The 23,698-nt window shown below is 50.9% G+C and overlaps 1 protein-coding gene across 1 annotated transcript in view; it reads left to right on the plus strand.

The window, feature by feature from the left end:
* The first annotated feature begins 303 nt into the window (after window positions 1-303).
* The window catches only part of LOC135816115 (DNA replication ATP-dependent helicase/nuclease DNA2-like), a 41,750-nt gene continuing 18,355 nt past the window's right edge, over window positions 304-23,698 (plus strand). The window contains exons 1-21 of the mRNA XM_065329487.1: window positions 304-543; window positions 656-694; window positions 2,455-2,548; window positions 4,998-5,055; window positions 7,945-8,999; window positions 9,223-9,328; window positions 11,539-11,591; window positions 12,188-12,260; window positions 16,339-16,416; window positions 17,437-17,607; window positions 17,989-18,013; window positions 18,402-18,467; window positions 18,956-19,041; window positions 20,163-20,294; window positions 20,481-20,564; window positions 21,116-21,158; window positions 21,319-21,387; window positions 21,793-21,873; window positions 22,612-22,732; window positions 22,914-23,079; window positions 23,372-23,557. Coding sequence (XP_065185559.1) covers window positions 484-543; window positions 656-694; window positions 2,455-2,548; window positions 4,998-5,055; window positions 7,945-8,999; window positions 9,223-9,328; window positions 11,539-11,591; window positions 12,188-12,260; window positions 16,339-16,416; window positions 17,437-17,607; window positions 17,989-18,013; window positions 18,402-18,467; window positions 18,956-19,041; window positions 20,163-20,294; window positions 20,481-20,564; window positions 21,116-21,158; window positions 21,319-21,387; window positions 21,793-21,873; window positions 22,612-22,732; window positions 22,914-23,079; window positions 23,372-23,557 — 2,846 coding nt within the window. The 5' untranslated portion in view covers window positions 304-483. The remainder of the gene's footprint in view (window positions 544-655; window positions 695-2,454; window positions 2,549-4,997; window positions 5,056-7,944; window positions 9,000-9,222; window positions 9,329-11,538; window positions 11,592-12,187; window positions 12,261-16,338; window positions 16,417-17,436; window positions 17,608-17,988; window positions 18,014-18,401; window positions 18,468-18,955; window positions 19,042-20,162; window positions 20,295-20,480; window positions 20,565-21,115; window positions 21,159-21,318; window positions 21,388-21,792; window positions 21,874-22,611; window positions 22,733-22,913; window positions 23,080-23,371; window positions 23,558-23,698) is intronic.

The raw sequence follows: 23,698 nt of genomic DNA on the forward strand, positions 1-23,698 counted from the left end.
TCGCGAATTCGACAGGCGCACGGCCACAAACCAGGAAAATAATTCCGCACCGACTGGAGCTACAAAACCCGGGGGGGGGGGGTAAGGTACGCTTGATACCATGTAGACCTACACAGCTCGTACTCGTTTCGGACGACAAGTACGCCTGTACACGTGGCCCTCAAACCGTGCCACGTGGTTTTTTCACTCCCATGATCATGATGATGCAGTAGCCATGGTACATAGCTAGCTGAGCCAGCCCGAGCCTCGTTTCCCGCCACCAATGACATCACTTTGGATGTTTTGAAAATGGAGCTCCGGAGAAAAGGGGGTCAAACTCACTGTGAACTCTTGATCTTGTCTTTATTTTAGTTGTAGCCAAATGAAAATAATGGTAGTCTTGATGCAACAAGAACAGATTGCTTGCATTCAAGCTTTCCAATCAAGTTTTCATTCATACCACGCGGACGATGTGCAAATAATCGATAATAATCTGCATCAACAATGGGTAAACTAAGCTTGAAGCTGAAGAAGACGGCATCAAAGCCAGATGCTAAAGATAAGGTACACACTGTGTTGCATTTCTCCCAACATCGTGACTGAAACCTGCCCTGCATCATCACCGATTGCACTGCATGATATCAAGTTGCCACTGCTCTTTTTGTTTGTATTGCAGCCGTCAGGTCAGACGTCCATCCAGACATTTTTTACCAAGGTAAAATTGCTTTGCTTTTACTAGTACCTCATCCCCAGGCCCTGTGCATTGTATAAAACAAAGCTTATGGCCTAAACAAAATGGTTTGTTGGCAACCCTGGCCAGCTAAACATCCAGTCACACTGCAGTTATAATAATTTTGACAACATTGGTCACGACATGTGCTCAAACGTTCCTGTCATTGTGATCTTCCTCAGGATGAACTAGGTACAGTCAGACCTCGCTTAACCGCACACATCCGTTTTCCAAAAAAATATCCGGATAGGCGGGGGAACCGGATAACCGAACACCGTTTATGTTGGATGCATCACGTATGCTGTAAATATGTAACCAGCTTTTTTCTTCCGGATGGCGAGGGATCCGGATAAGCGAGGTCGGACTGTACTGTAGAACGGCTAATTTTAGCGCTGGTGATATTTTAGCAAAAGGAGTTTTTTCGCTAGAGTTTTTCCGCGCCATTCGAAATTTTGCATGTACGGTACAGTACAAGTTACATGTATCTCTATTTTTACCCTGAAACTCGAATCGCTAATATTTCATCGCAAATTGGTCCTGATTCAGAAAACGCTAAAAATTTTACCCGCCACAATTAGCCATTCTACAGCAACAAATCAGGGACAGACAATGTTCACGTTTCCAGCTTCCACGCCCAATCCGGTAGGCTGTATTTGTCTATTGAATTGTGTAGCAAACTGGCCGTGTGGAAATCTACGGCTGTGTTTACATGAGGCGTTTCAACCCGGGTCCAGTTTCCACCCACCATGAACGCAGATTCACTGGAGTGTTTACATGACGCATTGCACTTGACCTGGGTTGACATTGAGAAATTGTACTACCGTGCGTATCTCGCGCCAGGTTTGCGCAGCTCTACACGTGACCATGCAGGATTCTAGAAGTGGACTTTTATCGGCATATCAGTAAACAAAAGCATGTCGAGAGTAGCTAGACCAGCACAACGATATACATGTTCCGTAAAGTACCGTTGATCCGCCCTCTCTCTAATTACCGCCCCCTGTCGATTTTCTGCCTGTGAAGCGACTTCGGCGTATACAACGAAATACGATGTTGAACCGACGCATGCACTGCTGCACACAATACGTGCCAGTGCAGGATGAAAATGTGCACAATCCAGCACATCGAGTCTGAACTTCCACGTTGGTGTACATCGTACTGCACTTGACAGCCTTGATCTAATTCCAGTCCCCTGCCGAAAACCCAGCTGGGAAGCGACATGGCGTGGGGGGGGGGGGGGATCAATGGTACTTTACGGTCCATGTCTATCAAAACGTAATGAAGTCACAAAGCTTCTGGGCCGGGTCCATCATCAGGAATAATAGAGAGGTTCTGCAAAACGAAAATGTGTACGAACTTTCGCTCTATGTCACGAAGTGAGAAACTTCGCACGAACTTTCGCAACTTTGGACGCGAAACTTGCAGGGAACGCGAAATGAACTTTCGTAGGAAGTTTCGTGAGATTGGGTCATGTCGTACGTGCACTTGGCGCGTGCAAACTACGAAAATGTGCAGAACACAAAGTTCGTGCGAAAATTCGTACACACTTTCGCAAGGCCTGTCGCGAAACTTCGTTCGAACTTTCGTTGTGCAGAACCTCTCTAATGCTATATTAAATAGTGACAGTTGAATGAACTGTGGATGCAAATGATAAACACGCTGTGCACAGGTGGGTATCTGTGAGTTGTTTTTGGTGTGTTGTTGCAAGCCTTAAGATCTATACTCCTGTTTTGCACTTGGTATTTTAGGGCCCCGCTGTCAAGCAGAGTCCACTGTTCTCTCGTGTCGGGGACAAGAAGACGAAACAACACTCCCAGATCGAATCATCCGCTTTGGATTCAGGTGGGTTAGAGTACACAGTTGCACATTGGCACCTCTCTCTTGTCTGGGAACATTTTGGTAGAAGATTGTTTGTAACTGAGAATACGGTACTTGATAGACCGTGTCATACGTGTTGCCGGATAGGGCGGGTGTCCGGATTGGGGAGGTGTCTGGATTGGGGAGGTGTCCGGGTTGAGATGTCCGGGTCGGGGAGGTGTCCGGGTCCGGGAGGTGCCCAGGACGGGGAGGTGCCCGGGTCGGGGAGGTGCCCGGGTCGGGGAGGTGCCCGGGTCGGGGAGGTGTCCGGATCGGGGAGGTGTCCAGGTTGGGGGAGGTGTCCGGGTCGGGAGGTGCCCGGGTCGGGGAGGTGTCCGGGTCGGGGGAGGTGCCCGGGGCGGGGAGATGCCCGGGTCGGGGGAGGTGTCCGGATTGGGGAGGTGTCCGGGTCGGGGGAGGTGTCCGGGTCGGGGAGGTGTCCGGGTCGCGGGAGGTGCTCGGGTCGGGGAGGTGCCCGGGTCGGGGGAGGTGTCCGGATTGGGGAGGTGTCCGGGTCGGGGAGGTGTCCGGGTCGGGGATGTGTCCGGGTCGGGGATGTGTCCGGGTCGCGGGAGGTGTCCGGGTCGGGGGGGGGGGGGTGTCCGGGTAAGGCTGCAACCACACTACGTACAAAATCAAGTACGCATTTGCGTTCAGCTTTTAGATAACACAAAGTCGCATCCACACTGCTATTTCATGCGCAAGGAATCCTTGCGTTTTGTCCACATTTCTGGGTCCCAGAAAAATCGCGCTGTGAAAATGTATGTACTACATGTAGTAGTAGTTTGAAAAAGAGTCGCGAGCGCCTTGACATACACATTCAAGGCCTCGGTCATCTCCTCTCGGATGGTCCGCTCCAGGCTGTCGTCTGGCCCTGCTTCCTCTTCTGGTACACTGCCCCACGCTGCATGAGCTTCTCAGTTCGAGATTATCAGCGAAATACAATGTAGTTGCGCGGCATCTCGAACTAACAACGGCAGGCAACAGGACTGTCCGGAAATTAGGGGTGAAACGGTTCCATGTTTTTCATGTTCGGGTACCCTAATGTCAGCATAGTTTCCTACAGTTCGGGTATCGGTTCCATGCACTCTTTTCTCCAGACCGACTAAATGCGTGTGTGAAAATTATTCTTTTAGAAAACATTTTTACGAGCAAGAACGAGACATCGGAGAGTCCATGTGCGAAGAGACAATAACCAGGAGAACCCGTTGGAAGAGCGGGGATCGTTAGGTAAGACATTTAAATCTTGACTAGACTTGACGTGTACATGTATTTGTAGGAGAACGAGATTTTTCGAGTTTCGGTTCGAAATTTGACGGAACGGGTACCCGATTAATTTCAGCTGGCTGTTCCAAAACCGGTTCCTTACCCGAACCGTTTCACCCCTACCGAAAATTATACTGAAAGCAAAGCCCTGGCAGAAGAAATCTCAAATACTACAAACTGACAAGGAAGCCGTCTACCACCGACACAGTGCAAGCCTCAAGAAGAATTTTAAGAAACATCTTCCCGTATGAAGAACCGAGCGAAACGCAAGGAAACGGCGAAAAGTTGCTTTCTACAGGGGTACCCGGTTTGCTGAAACAAAACGCAGTATGTTTTGCGTTTCGCACGCGTTTCCTTGACGACATAAGCAGAAAAGTTGCGTTTACGCAGTTTTGTACCTAGTGTGGTTGCAGCCTAAGGCCTGGGTTCCACTGCGGCTCCGCTGCTCCGCGGCACTTGGCTGCATGCAGCGGAGCAGCGCGGTTCCACTGTCACTCGCCATTCGCGGTACCGCGGTTGTGGTCCACACTTTTTGATGACGTTTCACCTGCCTGCGCGCGCGCGCGCGCGCGAAATCAAACAAATCCTCGTGTTCTGGCCTGCGCAACGAATTAAAATTTGAATTTTAAAATTCTGGCGTACAAAACAATGCAAAGTACGGGAAACAGGTCGAGCCGCAACCGCGGCTCGCAGTTTTTGGTCAAAAATCGTAGCAAAAGCTCGCGGTGAGCCGCGGACTCGCTGCTCCAGCTCGAGCCGCGGTCACTATGGTAATGATGACGTTTCAAGCCGCGAAAGACGAGCAGCGGAGCCGCAGTGGAACCCGGCCCTTAGGGAGGTGCCCATCCCGGTATAAAATTAGGATGTGGTAGGTTTGTGTCTGGCAATGTCTTTATGCGGTATTTTGTTGTTATGTACTGCATGTAGTACATAGGTGCTGTGTTATCTGTCTGGCAATAGCCTGCATTGTTCTGCCTGTGCTCTCCTATGCGAGAAGCACTTGGCTGCTAGAGATTTAGACAGTGCCAAGGCATCCTGCAGTGGACTGTGTGCGTCTGTGTGTGTGTGTGTGTGAGTGTGTGTGTGTGTGTGTGTGTGTGTGTGTGTGTGTGTGTGTGTGTGTGCACGTGCATGTGCATGTGTACATGCTGCATCTACCAATGTACAGCTAGCAATGTCCATCACAATGCAGATGATGATCTGGTGACGGTATCTGATCACGAACAGTGAGTGATTAGAAACGGCATATAACGATAGGTTCAATAGGTTCACGCATACACACCACACACATATGCCACATACACGTCCATTCACACACACACACACACACACACACACACACACACACACACACACACACACACACACACACACACACCACTGGACGCCCATCGCCGGAGGCGATGATAGCGATGCTACGGCAGAAGCCATAGCAGCTTGTGCTGGGATTGCACCATTCAACAGCTTGCAAGGCTGAAGAATTGACCACCACTATTCAGCCTGGTCTACACCACACAGCTATGAAGTGGCTTAGCCACACACGCACACACACACACACACACACACATTAACTACTACACACAGCAACTTGCGGTACAAGGGAGTGCCGGCCAGCGGAGTGAGAGGCTACGGGAAGAAATACGTAAACACTGCCGGAGCAGAATGTTGGCGGAGCCAAGCATCTACAAGAGTCTGCGTCCGAGGGACGGTGACCGAGGGCCTTGAGTAGCCGGAAATGAGTGTGGCCAACACCCCGTTTATTCACTTTATCAAAGCAAATTAGTGATGAGAAATGGGAGGCGGGAGGGTGAAACACTACGAGCAAGCAAGAATGATCCTCATACAGAACGGATCGAAATATATAACAGAGCAAACTCTAGCAAGACATGCAATGATGCATGTCACCCACGTTGAGCACTACATGCAAACGTCATGACGCCGCCACGCGCTGCCCACATCGAAGGCCAGCGACACGCATGAACGCCACGTAGAGAGACACGTTCAATGTCACGTAGAGAGATGCATTCAATATCATGCAGAGTGCCAAGCCGCACAGAGACGTAGCCAGCAGCAAAGCATGAGCATGCAGTAACAGCACTATTAAACATAGCAGCATAGATTGAGCAGTAGCACAAAGCTGCGTGCACCCATTAATCTGCATTATCACCATAATGCTACATTAGAGAGGTTCTGCACAACGAAAATTCGAACGAAGTTTCGCGACAGGCCTTGCGAAAATGTGTACGAATTTTCGCACGAACTTTGTGTTCTGGACATTTTCGTAGTTTGCATGCGCCAAGTGCACGTACGCCATGATCCGATCTCACGAAACTTCCTACGAAAGTTCATTTCGCGTTCCCTGCAAGTTTCGCGTCCAAAGTTGCGAAAGTTCGTGCGAAGTTTCTCACTTTGTGACGTAGAGCGAAAGTTCGTACACATTTTCGTTTTGCAGAACCTCTCTATTAACTACAACACACAGCAACTTGCGGTACTGGGGGGGGGGGGGGGGGGGGGGGGGGGGGGTGCCGGCCAGCGGAGTGAGAGGCTATGGAAAGAAATACGTAGACACTGCCGGAGCAGAATGTTGGCGGAGCCAAGTATCTTCAAGAGTCTGCGTCCGAGGGACGGCGACCGAGGGCCCTGAGTAGGCGGAAATGAGCGTGGCCCATATAATGGCCGGCAATTCCCGCACCGAAGAAGCCACGAGCGCAGTTGTGCAAGCAGCAGGGGAGCGAGAGGTCGCCCAGAGTGGAAGGTAAGAAGTAAGGTAGAGGTAATAATGGTTCGTGCATTGACTCAGCATGAAGTATAGAAATGAATCAATGAGGCCATCGCCAAGAGTCCATGCAACACATGCGTGAATACAGGGCACGTCACGCAATTAAATAGGCCCACTGTGAAGAGCCATAGAAACAGACAGCAGGTCCGACGGATCAGTGCGAATGTACCTCAGAACACAGTCACTTTGCCACCTACCCATAGCACGTATTTTCCACAAATCTTGGGTCGAACGGTGCGTGATCGCTTACAGTAAACTCAGCGCACCGCAGGAAGCCGTGGAACGCCAACAGGATTGCGGCTTGCAGTATTACACGATCATCTGGAGTAGAAGTCGGGTCATTCCGCAACCGGTCCACAACAGATCGGATCAGATCACTTGTCAATGGAAGACGAGTCATGGACGGAGCAGTGCCCTTCACTCTCTTAATGCCCTTGAGCACGCGCGGTAGCAGGGTAGCGCCTGTCGTAGGATCGTCCATGCCGCACTCGAGATGTGGTGTCCCATAATCTGCGCATAAACACACACGCGCGCACACACACACACACACACACACACACACACACACACACACACACACACACACACCTCAGACCTCAGACATGCCCATCGCGGGAGCGATGATAGTGAACAGCTATGTTAGACATAGCAACTTGTGCTGGGATTACACCATTCAACAGCTTGCAAGGCTGATGAATTGACCGCCACTATTTTTTAGCCTGGTATCCACCACACAGCTGTTTGAAGTGACTTTTTCTGGCCAGTGAATCCCTATTTTTCATTTTCCATTTTTTCTTCTTTTTTTCACACACACACACACACACAAGTCATGTCCTGTGTGTGCTGTTTTGTTCGGGTGTCCTTGTGCGCATGACTCGTTTCAGTGATGCATTAGCGAAGCATGTTGAATTAATGTCGCCGAGAATGGATTGCAAAGAAGTAAAACCTCTTCTCTGTGCCATTCCTTAGCTGGAGTACAGTACTGTTGCAGTGTTGGTCGCCGAAGAGCTGGGGGGGGGGGGGGGGGGGGGGGGGGGGGGAGCAGCCTCCTAGCCTAGACCGTTCTTATTTTCATGTATTACAGTCTATGCACAGTTGAGTCACTGTGTATACATAGTCATTAGTATGCTGTGCTTGATGAAGTTCTAGCCTGGTCGTTCTTCGGCGATCCGTTCTTCGGCGCGCGGCAGTACTGTAGGTATCTAAGATATGTAGATGGCGGCCATAGTGTCTTGGCTTGCTACGGAGAGGCAAGCACTGATGCTTGAGGAGCTGGCGTGGCGATGCAGAGACCCGTGTCTGAATGTTTGTTGTTTGTGTGCTGCAATCACTGCAGGGATTCAGACACTGTGATTGAGGCAACACCAACCAAGTCAGACATTGTGATTGACGGAACACCAAGCAAGGATGACATTCTTGTTCCCGACACACCAGACAGGCTTGAAGCCTCACCAGTGCTGCAACCGTCACCATTTCGCACTCGAAAGCCGATCTCACTGAGGAGAAAGCACTCTCTCCCCTCCGATTCCAGTCCACCAGCCAAGCTATCCAGCAAGGCAAAGTCTCCTGGCGCGGGTGTTAAGTCTGGACAACATCGTTTGCCTGCAGTTCCCGTGAGTTCGGATTCCTCGGTGTGTCCTTCTGTCAGTCATGCAGCGTCCAAGTCGAATCCGTTTGCGGTGGCAACATCATCTAAAGCTGTGCTGCCACCATCCAGTCCGCTGGATATCCTATCCCAGTACTCTGGCAAAGCCAGCACCAGCACCAACGGTAGCAGAGACAGCAACGATGCAGGTACAGCTGCAGTACCGGTTCGTACGCACGGCGAAAGCTCGAACAGCAAGTCAGCTTCATCGGCAGTAGGTGAGTCACAGGGCTACTCACGACACTCGGTGCTCGGCTGTTCAACAGCCAATAGTGCGTCAAGCACTTCACTATCACCGTTGACGACTGTGCCGTCGTGCTCCATCAGGAATGCTACCACCACCACAACCGCTGGAGTGGCGGCAACTTCTGATGTCGGCTCTGACATTGGTAATGCCAGCGGTGTTGGTGGTAGTGGTGGTCTGGCAGATTCATCCATCACCGATGAGGATCTGATGCTGCTTTACGGGCAGGTTGCAAGCTCTCCTACCCCCACCACGGCCACTACCACCGCTGCCACCTCGCACAATCCTCAATCAACGTCCTCGTCCGATAAAAACTGCTCACCATTGTCGCAGCGACGCAAGATACCGGAGTGCAGTTCGCCCACACGACAAGCGCGTGTCAATGTGAAGTTGCCCACTCCGAAGAAATGCAAAGAGCCGCCGTGCACTGGACTGTCAGCACTGGTTGGTGATTCCCCAGTCCCTGCTACTCCACAGAAGTCGGCTGCCATCACAAGTATAGGTACGCTGTGTGTCTTCTTACCATTTCTGTGATCTGTAAGAGTAAAATGTTGCTGTAGTTCGCCAGTACCGGTATCCCTGTCACGTTCATCGTCATGTTTATTGTCATGTTCAATGTCATGTCTATCGTGTACAGATTTTGACATTTCAATGCATGGCGTATAATTGTGTTATTCCGTATGTGTTTGTGTGTGTCTGTGTGTATGTGTATGCATGGTCTGTAGGTAGTTCACCGGGGGCGAATACGTCTCTAACGGCAGAGGACTACTCAGCGCTGCTTGAGAGCTGTCTGCAGATGACGCCAATGAAGGAATCACCGCTCAAATCAAGGTGAGAGCAAGGTTGTTGTTTGTGCACACACACGCACACACACATGTGCGCACCTGTGCATCCGTGCATGTGTGTGTGTATGTGTGTGTGTGTGCGTGTGTGTGTGCGTGTGCGTGTGTGTGTGTGTGTGTGCCTCAATGGCTGCTGTATTACGCATGAGTGGTACAACTGTAGATCCCTTTAGCGTTCATAATGGCCAACGCCAGGGTTGCTCAATGGCGCCCGTGCTGTTTAACATTTTCATGTGGGCCGTGGTAAGCAGATGGCAGCAGCGCGTTAGTGGTGTACCTGGTATTGGTTTCAGTTTCTCGCACAATTCTGACACTGGTAACCTCTACAGGAAGTCTCACCGCACCGACCCTGTCACTACCGCTACGGAGGCTCAGTTCGCTGATGACTCGGCATTGTTCGCTACATCAAGAGCTGGTGCCGAGGTCGCATTGACAACCTTTGACAACACGGTGTCCGAATTTGGCCTCGCGGTTAGTGCCACAAAGACCAAGTTTTTGGTTGCTGGTGCTGATGTGTCTGCTGCTGACCGCGTACCCCTCAGTCTAGCTGGTGTCGACATTGCCTGCGTCACCGAATTTAAGTATCTGGGTTCGGTAATTCACAGCGACGGCCGTTCATCCTGCGATGTTGACTCCCGCATTGCGAATGCCTCCCGAGCGTGTGGCGCTTTGCAAAAGTCCATCTTTGGCAACAAGCACCTGGACCTCCACATCAAGAGGTGTGTGTTCAACGCCTGTGTCTTGTCGCTCTTGCTGTACGGTTCGGAGTGTTGGACGCCTCTTCAACGGGATTTGCAGCGGCTCTCTGTCTTCCACCACCGATGCATCCGCTCAATCATGGGAGTGTCTCGCCAAGAATGCTGGGATGACCACATCACCAATCACCAACTACGTGTGAGGTGGGGTGATCCCGACACCATCCGCACGAAGGTGGAGCACCGCCGCCTTGAATGGCTCGGGCATGTTGCTCGGATGGAGGACCACCGGCTGCCGAAGCAAGTTCTCTTTGGCACGCTTCCGTCGCGTCGCCCAGCTCATGGCCCTCGTCGGCGCTGGAAGGATTGTATCATGTCTGACCTTCGTTCTCGCGGCCTCGAGGGGGGATGGCGAGCTGAATGCGAGTCGCGTTCCACCTGGCGCTCGGCGTACTCAGCACCGGTAGATGCCCAGCATACCCCTCCCGTCACCTGCTACACCTGCGACCGACAGTTTACACGCCCCAGTGATCGCGCACGCCACAAGTGTAAGGCTGAGCGTGCGAAGCCGGTTGCGGAGCAGAAAGGTGCATGCCAGTGTGGAGAGTGTGGCCGTTGGCTGAAGTCTCGTGGAGGTCTGGCAAGGCACAAGTGTACTTACCCCCAGTCAGCAGTCGTTGCGCCCCTGCCTGCTTCTCCGCTGTGCTGCGTCGCTCACTGCCAGGCTTGTGACCGCTGCTTTGCGTCTACACGTGGCCGCGCCCGTCATCGCTGCTCGCGGACTTGTAGTCGTCCGACCGTTCAGGACCGTCAGGGTTTCACGTGTGTTTGCGCCTGCTCCCGCCGATTTCGCTTACCGCATCACCTGGATCGTCACAGGGCTGTGTGCTCCTCCTCTCTCTCAGCTGCCCCTCCGGGGCCCACGTAACCTTCATGGCAGTGGCTCAACAGGACAGGTGTGTGTGTGTGTGTGTGTGTGTGTGTGTTTGATTGATCGAATATTGCAAGGATTCTCCCGAGGCTAATACCGAAGTCAATGTTATTTGTGGGAGTCTGTCATGACGGAGTCTTTTTTACAGACAAATGACGGTACATTGCAACCAAAAATTGTGCAACGAGTAAGGAACTGAATGTATCACATGTGCATTTGTCATTATTTGTCATTGCTCTTCCAATTCTATTCCTAGATGTAGATATCTACTAGGTGGCAGTTCGTTGCTGTAGTTAGGACTGCACACGTTTCACCGATTGAATGTTCAATTATTCATATTCAGTTTCAAAGAATTATAAACTGTGTGGTTTTCCAACTTCTGCCAGCCTCTGGTTTGGTAGAGGCAGTAGCGCTTGGCAACATTGGTGGTATTTCAACTGTCCACAGAGAGGCACTTTGTCGAGACTGTGTGTTGTTCCCAGTTTGCTGCACTGTATGCATGCATGTATGTATACAATGGCATGCATGTAAGTAGCCGTTTTCTTCTGTTTGTCTTCTTTGTGTTTGGCTCAGTGCGACCAAGGACAAAGCTGCTGCTAGTCAATCGCAGAATGAGAAACATGCAGGTCAGTGTGTCCGTTCGTCATGCTTTTGTTTTTCTGTTTGTGTCGAGACGAATGTTCTTCATGCGAAAAGAATCCTTCTGTCTCAAACGAACGAGTGTCACAAATGCTTGGCAGAACGGCAGAAACCAGTGTGCAATCAGGCTGGCGCTTGCCAATGTCGTCTCTGCCAACGTTGGTTCCGCAGCCCCGGTGGATTGGCTACCCATCGGTGCGATCACGGACCTGCTCCCAACATCGAGCACCCCGGCAACCCGGTCACTCCGCAGTGCAGCACCTGCCACTGGAGTTTCAAGTCCAGCAGCGGCTTGGCCAGACACAAGTGCGACCGCACGAAACGTAGGACAGTGTCCGAAAGGGCCGACTTCCCGTTTGAGTGCCCTTGCCAAAGGAAGTTCCGACTACGTCACCATCTAGTGCGCCATCAAAAGTGCTGCTCCTCAGCCTCTTCCACCCCTCTCCCCTGACGGGGACCGTGTAACCTATCAAGGCAACGTGTATCAAGGTCAAGGTGTGTGTGTGTGTGTGTGCGCGCGCGCGTTCGTATGCGTTCATGTGCATGCATGGTGACTCCTTGCTGTACTATGTGCTGTGTGCAGTGGTATACCGGCGCTTTCTCGTCCTGGAGGTGTACACACGTGATGCTACGGTCACCAATGGACAGGCGTCTTGGTGAGTTTACGACTTGGTGTGTTTCATGGTTCAGGTGTGTGTGTGTGTGTGTGTGTGTTTTTTTTTTTTTTTTTTTTTTTTTTCTCTTGAGAGAGGAGGAAGCAGTTTTTGGAGCTCCGAACTCTTCTTTCTTCGTAGTGAGTTTAGGGCCACGGGCTGGCTCCTGGCTTCTGCCAGGGCCAGCCCTGGTGAGTAGAAAACACTTAGTGATGCGGTGTTAGACAAGGCAGTCTTCATCTTGCTGCCGCGGAGGAGGAAAATTCAGCGTTGACGACATGGCCACTTCGGATGTGACCACTCGCGCTGACCCTCTTTCGCCTGGGTGTAGAGGTCTTGCAAACCCTCGCCCAGAGTCTTTCCACTCGCGTGCACCAGCGGCTCGAAAGGTTGTTCTGTCTCTGGGAACGTGGAACGTCAGGACTCTTGTCGACACTGACGGAAATTTGAATACGGCGTCCAAAGCAAAAAAATCAAGGAAAGTTTGTTCGAATATTCGCGAGGAGAGAAAAATTGACCTTGTGTGTCGTCAGCTCAAAAAGTATGGAATGGACATCGTTGGCCTCCAGGAGACGCTTTGGTTTGGCTCTCATCAATATACTGTCGGAGATTGCTTAGTTTTGACAAGTGGTCGCCCAACACCGACTGGGGATGAGCCTGCTCGTCGTGGTGAGGGGGTTGCTGTCGTTTTGCGAGGCAGATGCAGGGAGGCATTTGAACGCGGAGGCTCTCGCTGGACGGCGGTCGGCTCCAGACTCCTGTCATTGCAGGTAAAATTCGTATGTGGTCGGAATCGGTCTGTGTCTTGCCTGCACTTCGCTGTGGCGTATGCCCCCACGTTTGTCAGGCCCCGTGAGGAGAAAACTCAATTCTACGCAGATGTCCAGTCCTTCATTGACAGTATTCCCAGGAACGATCAATTCGTCCTTCTTGGTGACTTCAACGCCCGTGTTGGCAGTGCTGGTGCGGATGGTGACTGGTCAAGTGTCAGAGGCCCTCATGGTTTTGGTCGAATGAACTCAGCTGGAGAGGATTTGCTCAATTTCTTGTCCAGAAATGGTGCCCTCATATGTAACACGTGGTTTCGGAAGAATGATGTTCATAAGCATACCTGGTTTCATCCTCGATACAAACAGCCTCACTGCATTGACTACTGCATCATTCCTCAGAGCCGACGCTCCCAGTGTATTGATTGCCAAGTCATCCGGTCTGCGGAATGTGATACCGATCATAAATTCTTGGCTATGAAATTGCGCCTGGCAGAGAATCCCTGTTTCCATCGTACCCGTGCTGTCATCAGAAAACCCATTGCTGTGTCCAAGCTGTTGTGCAAGCCTGGCGGAGATGACGAACCGGACACTCGTAAGGTCTTTCGCGACATGCTGGATGCAGAGTTGGAGGGAGCCTGGTCGCATGAGCCATCCTTGGATGACTGGTGGACTACCATCAAGACAACAACTATCAAGGTTGCAGAGGATTGCTTGGGCAGAGAGAGCCGTAGACAGCCGGAGTGGTTTCGGGATAGTCAGGCAGAGCTTGAACCTTTCCTACTGGAGAGGGATCGGCTGTTTGCTGTTTGGGTGTCTACACGCAAAGTCAGTGATTGCAATGCCTATAAGTGTGCCCGCAGCTCCGCGCGGAGGGAAGTCAGACGCGTCAAGCAGGAATGGCTACTCAACAAGGCCCAGGATTGCAAACGTTTCAGCCTCACGTCCAAGGGTGGCTGGGAGTGCATCAGACACATCCAGGCTGCGTTTCAGGGACTAAAACCGAAGGTCACAACAGCGATCAAGAATTCAATGGGACAGGTTTGTGACACCCCCGAGGCCATGAACATGCGGTGGCGGGAGCACTTTGGGAGAGTTCTCAATATCGTCAGCGACTTTGACGTGGAAACCCTCGACTCTATTGACCAGCGTCCGGTCTTGGGGGAGCTTGCGGATGTTCCCGACCGTGTGGAGATTCGTAAGGCCATGCAAGCACTGAAGAACGGCAAAGCTTGTGGTAGCTCTGAAGTCTTTGCCGAGATGCTGAAGTATGGTGGTCCTGTTCTACTGGGTAAGCTGCAGGCATTGCTGGAGGAGGTATGGCGAGCTGGTCGAGTACCGCAGGATTGGGTGGATGCCATCCTGGTCCCTATCCCCAAGAAGGGTGATCTGAGTCTGACTGATAACTGACGCGGGATTGCCCTTCTCGACGTGGTTGGCAAGCTTGCTGCACGGCTTATAGCGGACCGTCTGCAGCGTGTTGGGGAACAGTATCTGCCTGATTCTCAGTGCGGTTTTCGCAGAGGCAGGGGCTGCTCGGATATGGTATTCTCTGTTCGGCAAGTCGCGGAGAAGTTGCATGAGCATTCTTCCAAGGGATTCGCAGTATTCATTGACCTCCGAAAGGCCTATGACTCGGTGCCGCGGGCCGCCTTGTGGAGGGTGCTTGCAAAGCTTGGCGTACCAGAGGTGCTGGTTTCCGTAATTCGATCGTTCCATGTCGACATGTCGGCATCTATACGCATTGGTGGCGAGCTGTTGGAGCCGATTGCGGTGGGGAACGGACTGCGTCAGGGATGCACCATGGCCCCGATTCTTTTCAATTTGTACATGCTTGCTGTTGTCGAGAAATGGCATGAGGCAATAGCTGGTGACGACGAGATTGGACTATCAATTTGTCAGTTTCGTCAGGACAGACTGTTCAACACGCGTCTCCGAGCATACACCAGGGCTCCACTAACGGAATGCCAGTTTGCGGACGACTATGCACTTCTTGCCAAGACTCACCCCGGTGCAGAGAGAGCACTCGCTGGGTTTGAGACTACTGCTTCTGCCTTTGGGCTCAAGGTTAACATGGCCAAGACAAAGTTCATGGCTATTGGGACTGGGGTGGTGAACGAGGACATGGCACCTTTAAACGGCACGGTGGAGCACGTGCACTCCTTTCGTTATCTTGGATGCCATGTGACACCGGATGCCAGGTGTACCTATGATGTGTCGCGTAGAATTGCTGCTGCATCGGGCGCTTTCCACAGTTTGAAGGATGCAGTGTTCTACAACTCGGACTTCACCATCGGCATCAAGCGTGTAGTCTATGGCGTCACTGTTCTGGCTGTCCTCCTGTATGGTTCTGAGACTTGGACAACACGGCAAAGGGACCTGCAGCGGCTTGACGTGTTTCACCATCAGTGCTTGAGGATGATCTTGCACATCGGTCGTGCACGCCAGATTGATGGGCACATCTCCAATTTGCAGGTGCGGAAATGGTGGGGCGACTTGGAGCAGCCGGCTGACAAGATTCGCAGGCGGCGGCTGCAGTGGCTGGGCCATATGGCACGTATGCCGAGGGGCGGCCGCATCCCTCGTCAGCTGTTGTTTGGCTCCTTGCCATCGAAGCGCCCACCCCATGGTCCGAGGAAGCGATGGAAGGACGTGGTGCGGACCGACCTGGCGGCAATTGGCATTGAGCCCAATTCCTGGCTCGACGTGGCAAGTAATCGCCGTGAGTGGAAGTCCCAGTGCCTTGATGGGGTGGATCGTATTGTACTTGCCCGTCAAGAGCCTGTCGACAAGCCTCTGCTTTGCGGTGTGTGCAACCGCAGTTTCCGCCGCCGTCAGGATATCGCACGGCATCGTTGTACATCGCGGCGTTCAATAGCAATTATAACCCGTGGGAATGCGCCGTCACGTCAGTCGTTGGGTCCTGGTGCCGCTTCCCGGAGACAGCGCTAATCCAAGAGCTGCCCCGTATGGGGCCACTTAGCCAGTCATGGCAGTGGAGAAGAAGGAAGGAAGGTGTGTGTGTGTGTGTGTGTGTGTGTGTGTGTGTGTGTGTGTGTGTATGTGTGTGTGTGTGTGTGTGCGCGTGCACGCACGTGTGTGTGTGTGTGTGTGTGTGTGTACGTGTCTGTCCAGTACATGTACATTTCAAATGCATTCAAATTAGTACTAATTCGAATACACAATTCGGTCGTATTAAAAAGGAGAAACTGAAGAGAACAATTAAAAATGTATACTCAGTAACTCTTGACATGCCTGTAAGCGAGTGCATACTGATTTACGGGCGTTTGCGGTACATGTACTTTGTTGTGCAGGACTGTCAGTGAGAAAGTGCTACGCTTGCTGGATGAAAGACACAGTGAGGAGCGGCAATGTCTTCTCCGAGATGACTGGTGAGCGCCTTTATCCATCTGATCCCCCCCCCCCCCCCCCTCCCATGCTGCACATGTCCAATGTATGTATGTTCTAGAGAACGATTTGTGATGTACTGCTGTAAAACCGGAAATTTTCGGTGGAGGTTTATTTTCGGTAACTTCGGTACAGGTCCAGGTAAATTTTACATAAAATAAAACGCACCGACAATGTACGTACATGCATGCCGACTGCAGTGTGGAAAACTGGTTTACCGAAATCTTCGCGCTACCGAACCGTTGATTTTGGGAAATACCGAAAATTCCCGGTTTTATAGTAGTCTTTGAGGCCATCTCTTATGGACTGCTCTATTGGTAAGGTACCGTAAAAGTCCGTAAATAAGTACCTGCCCGAAAGAAATACCCCCTTCATTCTTTTGGCTCTGTCTGTTGAAGTCAAGTGAAGCCTGATAAACATACTGCCCGAAATAAGTACCGGTACGATGCGCACATGCAGCACGTAGCATGTACATCGACATGAAAATGACTTCTCCACTACACACGAGTCAGGTCCGAAAGTTAGTTCGTGCCCGAAAGTCAGTACCCGCCCGAAAGTTAGTACGGGTGTGGTCACTAAATTCGAAAGTAAATACGTACTTATTTACGGACTTTTACGGTATGTATGGTTTTGCCAGGATACTTCTAAGTTAGAGAACTGGGAGACCAAGCTGCAACGCAAACTCGCGTGCAGGGATTGCCTCGAGGGGTGCGTGCAATGCCTGTACGATTCCGTATGATGGTACGACGTCTTGCATGGGCTGAGTCAGAGTGTATCGCTGTGGCCTTCTGATCGCTGACCTCTACAGTGTACTGTAGTGTCTTGTATAGAAGCCTGTTTTGAATACAAGCCTGATTTTTAAGATATACTGTCAGCACATAAGCCTGGTTTTTGTGTTGGCATACATAGAGATACGTGGTTTGAATAGAAGCCTAGCACTGACATCGGCTTATACGGCCGTAAGCACCTGCTTTTATTGCCTTCTTGACTCTCTGTTGTACCAGGCTGCAGACCAGCGTTGAACCCGGTGATATTGTGCACATCAGCGGCCAGTTTGACACCGGCGGGCACTGCTTATTGGCCAACAGTCCCGGTCACCATGGTCACGTGGTCGTACAGCCCGACACGCTGATATCCACCACTAGTGTTGCCATGGCAACGCGCTGCCTTCGAAGGTCAGTCGCGGGAAAACTTGCTCTGATGGTGCTGTGTGGTATGCGTTGTGTAGTGTGTACGCATGCAGATAGGGTTGGGTAAATACTAAATAGCCCTCTTTTCTCTCTCTCTCTCTCTCTCTCTCTCTCTCTCTCTCTCCGTGTGCGTGCACCTCTATTGGTGTAGTCGTATACGGCTCGTGTTACAGCAGAGGTGTGACATCTGGGAACTTGGTGTTCTCACCTGGAACACACACACACAGCCTATCTGTGTCGTGTCTAGTAATTCACTCCTAATGTGATGATTGCTCAGTGGAATATTGTGGTATAACTATCTGACAATGAAGGACTCCGGTGTGTTCTGTTGTGCTGCTCTCATGTATGTTTGTGTGGCATGTCCAGAGCTGTGCTAGGCGAACGATTCAAGGTATGCTTCAAGTAGTTATTACTAGTAACTTATTACGAACTTTGTAGCGTGGTGTTTAGTCTGTTTCTGTTCCATAGTAGACCAGGGACTGGAGCTCAAGAATAGTGTGGTCTGATCTGGCCCTGCAATGCATGTACTCGGGTTATTTCTCCTAGATTACCTTCTTCTGCCATTGCTCGCTGCTTCCACATTCCGTGCTGGCTGCTACTGTTTGTCAAGTTTGTGCTGTAACAATTACCAGTCTGATGATACATGTATTGTGCCCGTGCAAGTGGTTTCGATATCACAAAAAAATCCGTTTGATAAGCTGTTGCTGAATAGAATGTCTTGCTCTCCATGTGTGTGTGTGTTTGTGTGTGTGTGTGTTCGTGCGTGTGTTCTGTTACAGGGTGGTGGTAGTGATGTTACGGAGGCACTACTCATCGGTGTGTTGGTCCATGAGCTGTTCGATATGGTATGTGTGCTGACAGCCTGTAGTGGACACTCTTTCTATCAGTTACTATCCCAAACTGGAGGTTTTCTCTTGCACTGGGAATGGGGCTGTACAGTCATTAGTGTGTATGTAAATGCAACATGGACGGCATGATCCAGTGTGAGGGTAACACCATGTGTATGCTACCACTACCACCCTGCTGTACCGTGGAGCGCTCTACTTACTAAGCGCTCCAGGTGTTTCCAGCATGCCAAGCAACTTGCGTGCGAACTCCAGACGGCAGCGTGAATCAGTGTCCATACATGAAACAGTTATAGATAGACTATGCGGGCAGTTGCCAGTTTGCCATTCGCACAGCTGCTGTATCAACTATCAGGTGTTGTTTTGCACTTCTGTGTTGACTGTCATGACTGTGTTTGCATACTCACATCTGTCCTCTCCGACACTCTCCGTTCTTCGCATTCTGGTACATTAAATTGTTGTTGTTGCCATCTTTTCTCGTCGTATAGACAATGAAAGCCGGTGACTTCAGTCTTGACTATACCAGACGTACGGCACGGCAACTTTCCCAACGACAAGACTTCCTTCACATGATGTAAGTTTAGTTTCTACGTGAATGCGAGAGAGACAGAGACAGAGACAGAGACACACACACACACACACACACACACACACACACACACACACACACACACACACACACACACACACACACACACACACACACACACACACATAGACAGACACACACACACAGCCACATACGCACCTTGACCTTTGACGCCCCATCTCCAGTGGAGATGATAGGCTACTTAGTTGGGCAGTACTTGATGTGACTCTTCAAATCGCCACTTCTCCTAAACGCTCTGCTGCATGCGCAGTGAAAGTCCTTCGGTGCCAGGGGAGGAAGACGATGTTGATGGACCCGCCTGCGCCATTCCGGGCGATCTTGTGCGAGCCGATACCACTCGGACTCCGGAATATCCAGCGAGCGCAGATCACCGACAATCGTGTCTCGCCAACGCTTCTTTGGCCCATGTCGTGGTCTGGTTGCCTGGAGCTCCCCGAACAACACTTGTTGAGGAATCCGGGCCGCGTCCATACGGGCAACATGACCCAGCCAACGCAGACAGTACTCACGCAGGAGAGTGCCAATGTCCTCAGGAAGACGCGCTCTCTGGGCTAGATCAGCAGTAGTAAGATGACGGGAGTGCTGATCGCTCCTTGAGACTCCCAAGATGGAACGGACGCATGAGCGATGAAACAGATTCAGGCGATTCATCTGCCGGGCCTTCATGGGTTGTGGACAGCTTTACCTATCTTGGCAGTGTCCTGAGTGCAGACGGTGCTCTGGACAAGGAGCTCACCTCCCGCCTTGCCAAGGCCTCTCGTGCTTTTGGCGCTCTCCAAAAGCCAATCTTCGGGTGTAGCGGCCTATCCATTAAGTCTAAGCGTCTTGTCTACAAGGCCATTGTCCTCCCTACCCTCTTCTATGGAGCAAAGACTTGGCCACATACGCACACACGCCCCCCCCCCCCCCACACACACACACGCGCGCGCACACACACACACACACACACACACACACACACACAGGGGAGGGAGGGAGAACCCTGGTAATCGTCCACTATGTAGTGCGACTCATCAAGCCATGGCATGTCCCCTCACTCATTCTGTCTCTGTTTCTGTACATGCATGCTTTGTCTTATTGCTAAGGTATGCAGCGCAGCAGACACAGGAAGGTATTATGGAGAAAATCCTGCAGCAACTGGCCACACTTCAAGAGTGGTCCGCGAAGTTTCTTCACGAGGAGCCGAAAATAGCGCAGGGAGCTCTGGACATGGCTAGGTATGTTGTTTTATGGTCTTAACAAGCCTAGCAATGACTCATCAGACATGTGACTGGTGGAATGTAGTACATGGTGTTTCCTGTGCCAGGACCTCTTGCTTTGTTGCTCTGTTTTGCGGACAGCTAACAATTCACTCTCAATGCTTACGCCCCCTCTATGTTGCAATGTGTGTGTTTTTGTTACAGTACCTTCCAATCTCCGTCAGATGAGAAGCATTCACTGGCTATTTCCAAGCTCCAGGATATCGAGGAAAATATCTGGTCACCAAGGTACGGTTTTCGTGCGTGTGTTTGGGGGGGGGGGGGGAGGTCAGGTTTTATGTTGATATTCTGTTTATGTAGTTGTACATACGAGCGTATGTACCGGTACATGCAAGGATAACATGAGGTGAGAAAGCTACACCAATGGCCAGTGCTTTATGACTATCACTACTCAATGGTCTAGCCAGGGAAGACCCCAGCTCGGAATGAATAATAGGAGCGAATGTATCTTAGCAAGTTAATTTTATCACAATGCCAATTAAGACCATGCAGGAACATGGTCAACAGATTCAACACCCATGCTTGTGCTTAGGGTTCATGTTATTCTACAGTTGTACAGCAGAACGTGTGTTTGGTGATCACTCCATGGTGCGCAGAATACTAGTCCTGCGATGCTTTGGCTCAACACAGGGTTCTTCGGCAGACCAGGCGTACTCGTGTAGCTCTCACAGCTCAACCATCAACACAGTATCGACTCAGAGCAAGAAAAAACATCACCTGCACCTGCATCTGACAGCTCATTTCCTGTAAATTCTCCGTTTTCATTTTTGCTTCTGTAGATATGGTCTGAAAGGCAAAGTGGATGCAACGATTGAGGTCAAGGTAGGTGGTAATCCTTGCCGTCAGTCTGCTCCGAAAATTCTAATATGCATACGGTTACGGGATCCCATTTTCCCATTTTCCCATTTTCCCATTTTTGCTCTTAGATGTACATGTACTTTATCCACCATGCTGTGGTGGGTTGTGTTTTGTGATGGCCTAGATTCACAAGCGGAGACCGCTGAGTGATACGAGGAACAAGCCCGCTGCACGTCTTCCAGCCGTGGAACGGGTAAGGGGAATTATAGATACGGCTGTGTGCGCTTGCTTGCCGGTTGACAGAGTCGGCGAAATGCGCTCTGAATCTCCTTTTTGCTTCCTTCTTGTTGTTTTTACGTGATCCTGGAATGGATTTCAATATTCTGAACAGTTGATCACAGGGGTTGGCTGGATCTGAGTCTGCTTGATCCTATCTTGGTTTGGCTGTTCAAGTGGATGTGATGATGTGAGAATATGATCAGCTGACTGTTGCCATTGACTGCAATCTCACCTTGATACGCATGTGCCTGGCTTGTCATGAGTGCATGGCTGTTGTGTGTGTTGCTTGTGGTGTGTGTCTGGCTTGTCGTGTCGCACTGCTACTACTGCCCACTACTGTTACTGCTGTTGCTGACCCATCTCCCTGTTCCATGTACAGGTCCGCTGGTCTCAGGTGCCGCTGGAGTTGAAGACTGGACGACAAACAGCTAGCCTGGGCACTGTCGATCATCGAGCACAGGTATGAGTGAGAGAAGGGGAGTTTGGGTGTGGGTGGGTGAATAGCTTGAAGATACCACATCTACTAGAATAGCAATTTGGGTAGAAAGAATGTATCTGAGTGCAGGGAGCCCGATAAGATTTCAACATGACTCAGACGCAATGCCCCGATACTTCTGGAAACGGTCACACATGGCCGGACACCGTGATGTTGGCAGATTTTTGTAAGCATATCTCGCACTCTTTTCGTCATCGCTTGCTTGCACGACAACACTGCACATGCATACACAACATCACAGTGAACCGTACTGTTGCTGGAACAAAGCATCATAATTATCGAGTACTCCTTTGTCAGCTAGTACTTAGTAATTGTGTTCGATAAGAGATCGTTAGTGGTATCAAGAGTATATACCCCCCCCCCCCAAGAGTGTGCAACTCCTGATACCCTTTCTATGGGGTTCGCCAACGGCGAAAAGTCACATCACGTGGTGTAGTGTCGCAGTTGTACATTTCCAGTCCGTTTTTAGCGAGCGGCGGAGTAATAAAAAAAAAGCATTCTCTGACAGAAACTCACTGCGCGTATGCAAATCCCCAGCATCATCATGGCAGATACTAGGGCTGCGCGCACGCTATCCTTCGTTTAAACGTACCTGAGACACGTGATGCCAGTTTTCAGTGTGTGTGTGTGTATGCGTGTGTGTGTATGCGTGTGCGTGTGTGTGTGTGTGTATGCGTGTGTGTGTATGTGTTTTCCCGTAAGGTTATCCTATACACCATGATGCTATCGGATGCGCATGTCTCTGAAGTGCCGGCCGGTCTACTCCTCTACTCCAAGACCGGCAAAATGCTGTCGGTGCCGGCTCAGGAACACGAGTTACGGGGTTAGTTGCGCGTGTGCTGGATATTCGTTTATTTTAGAATTAAATCTCAATTCATGTTGTGTGTGCAATAACTCCTTGGTGCTGTACGTTTGCATGTATTCTCTGTGCAGCAATGCTGTTCTTTTTCGTAGGACTTACACTACGCTGCTGGTGTGCGTGTTGTGCTCTTGGTTATTTTCAGCGCTACTGATGCGCCGTAATGAGCTTGCTCGCTATCTGAGTTTGGGCATAAGTCCCAGCTCGGCCTGGACGGCTCACCGCGGTGCTGGTCTGCTACCCGCCATGTTGCAGGACGAGCACACGTGTAGATACTGTCCACAACTGGCAACATGTGCCCTGTTACACAAGTAAGAACACGCTGAGCAAGCTGATAGAGCTCTTTGGGGTATTCACTGCGACGTTTGAGCTTGAATCACGTGTCATGCTGTTGTTGTTTTGGTGAATTTTGTTTTTTATTGGTTGATGGTTACCATTACAAGCAGCTCATCTGGCTTTGTGGATTTTGAGTATGACTGTTGTGGTGAACGTGCTCTCTCTCTCTCTCTCTCTCTCTCTCTCTCTCTCTCTCTCTCTCTCATACACACACATACATAAACACACACATAAACACGCACACACACCCTGTGCACATGCATGCAGATCGGTGGAGAACGGCACGGCGGAATCCAGCGGCATGGGCAAGTATTTCGAGGAGTCCACGGAGCACGTGTCACAGGAGCAGCTGGACTTTTTCGCTGACTGGTATCGCCTAGTGGGTTTGGAGGCATCGTGTGCAAGTGCTGAAAACGCTCTGCACAGCATCTGGACTGTTCCCGCTGAAGAAAGGTATTCCCTGCAGTGCTTGAGACAACATAGGTTTTCTTCTTCTTTCAAAAATGGCAGTGCCTCATCATTAGCTCTCTTATCTTCCAGGAACCTTTGATGACCTGGAGACACGGAGACATTCTTGTCTTGCTGTTTCAGGCT

This window comes from Sycon ciliatum, chromosome 4, assembly GCF_964019385.1.
Source record: "Sycon ciliatum chromosome 4, ocSycCili1.1, whole genome shotgun sequence".
Lineage (NCBI taxonomy): Eukaryota > Metazoa > Porifera > Calcarea > Leucosolenida > Sycettidae > Sycon > Sycon ciliatum.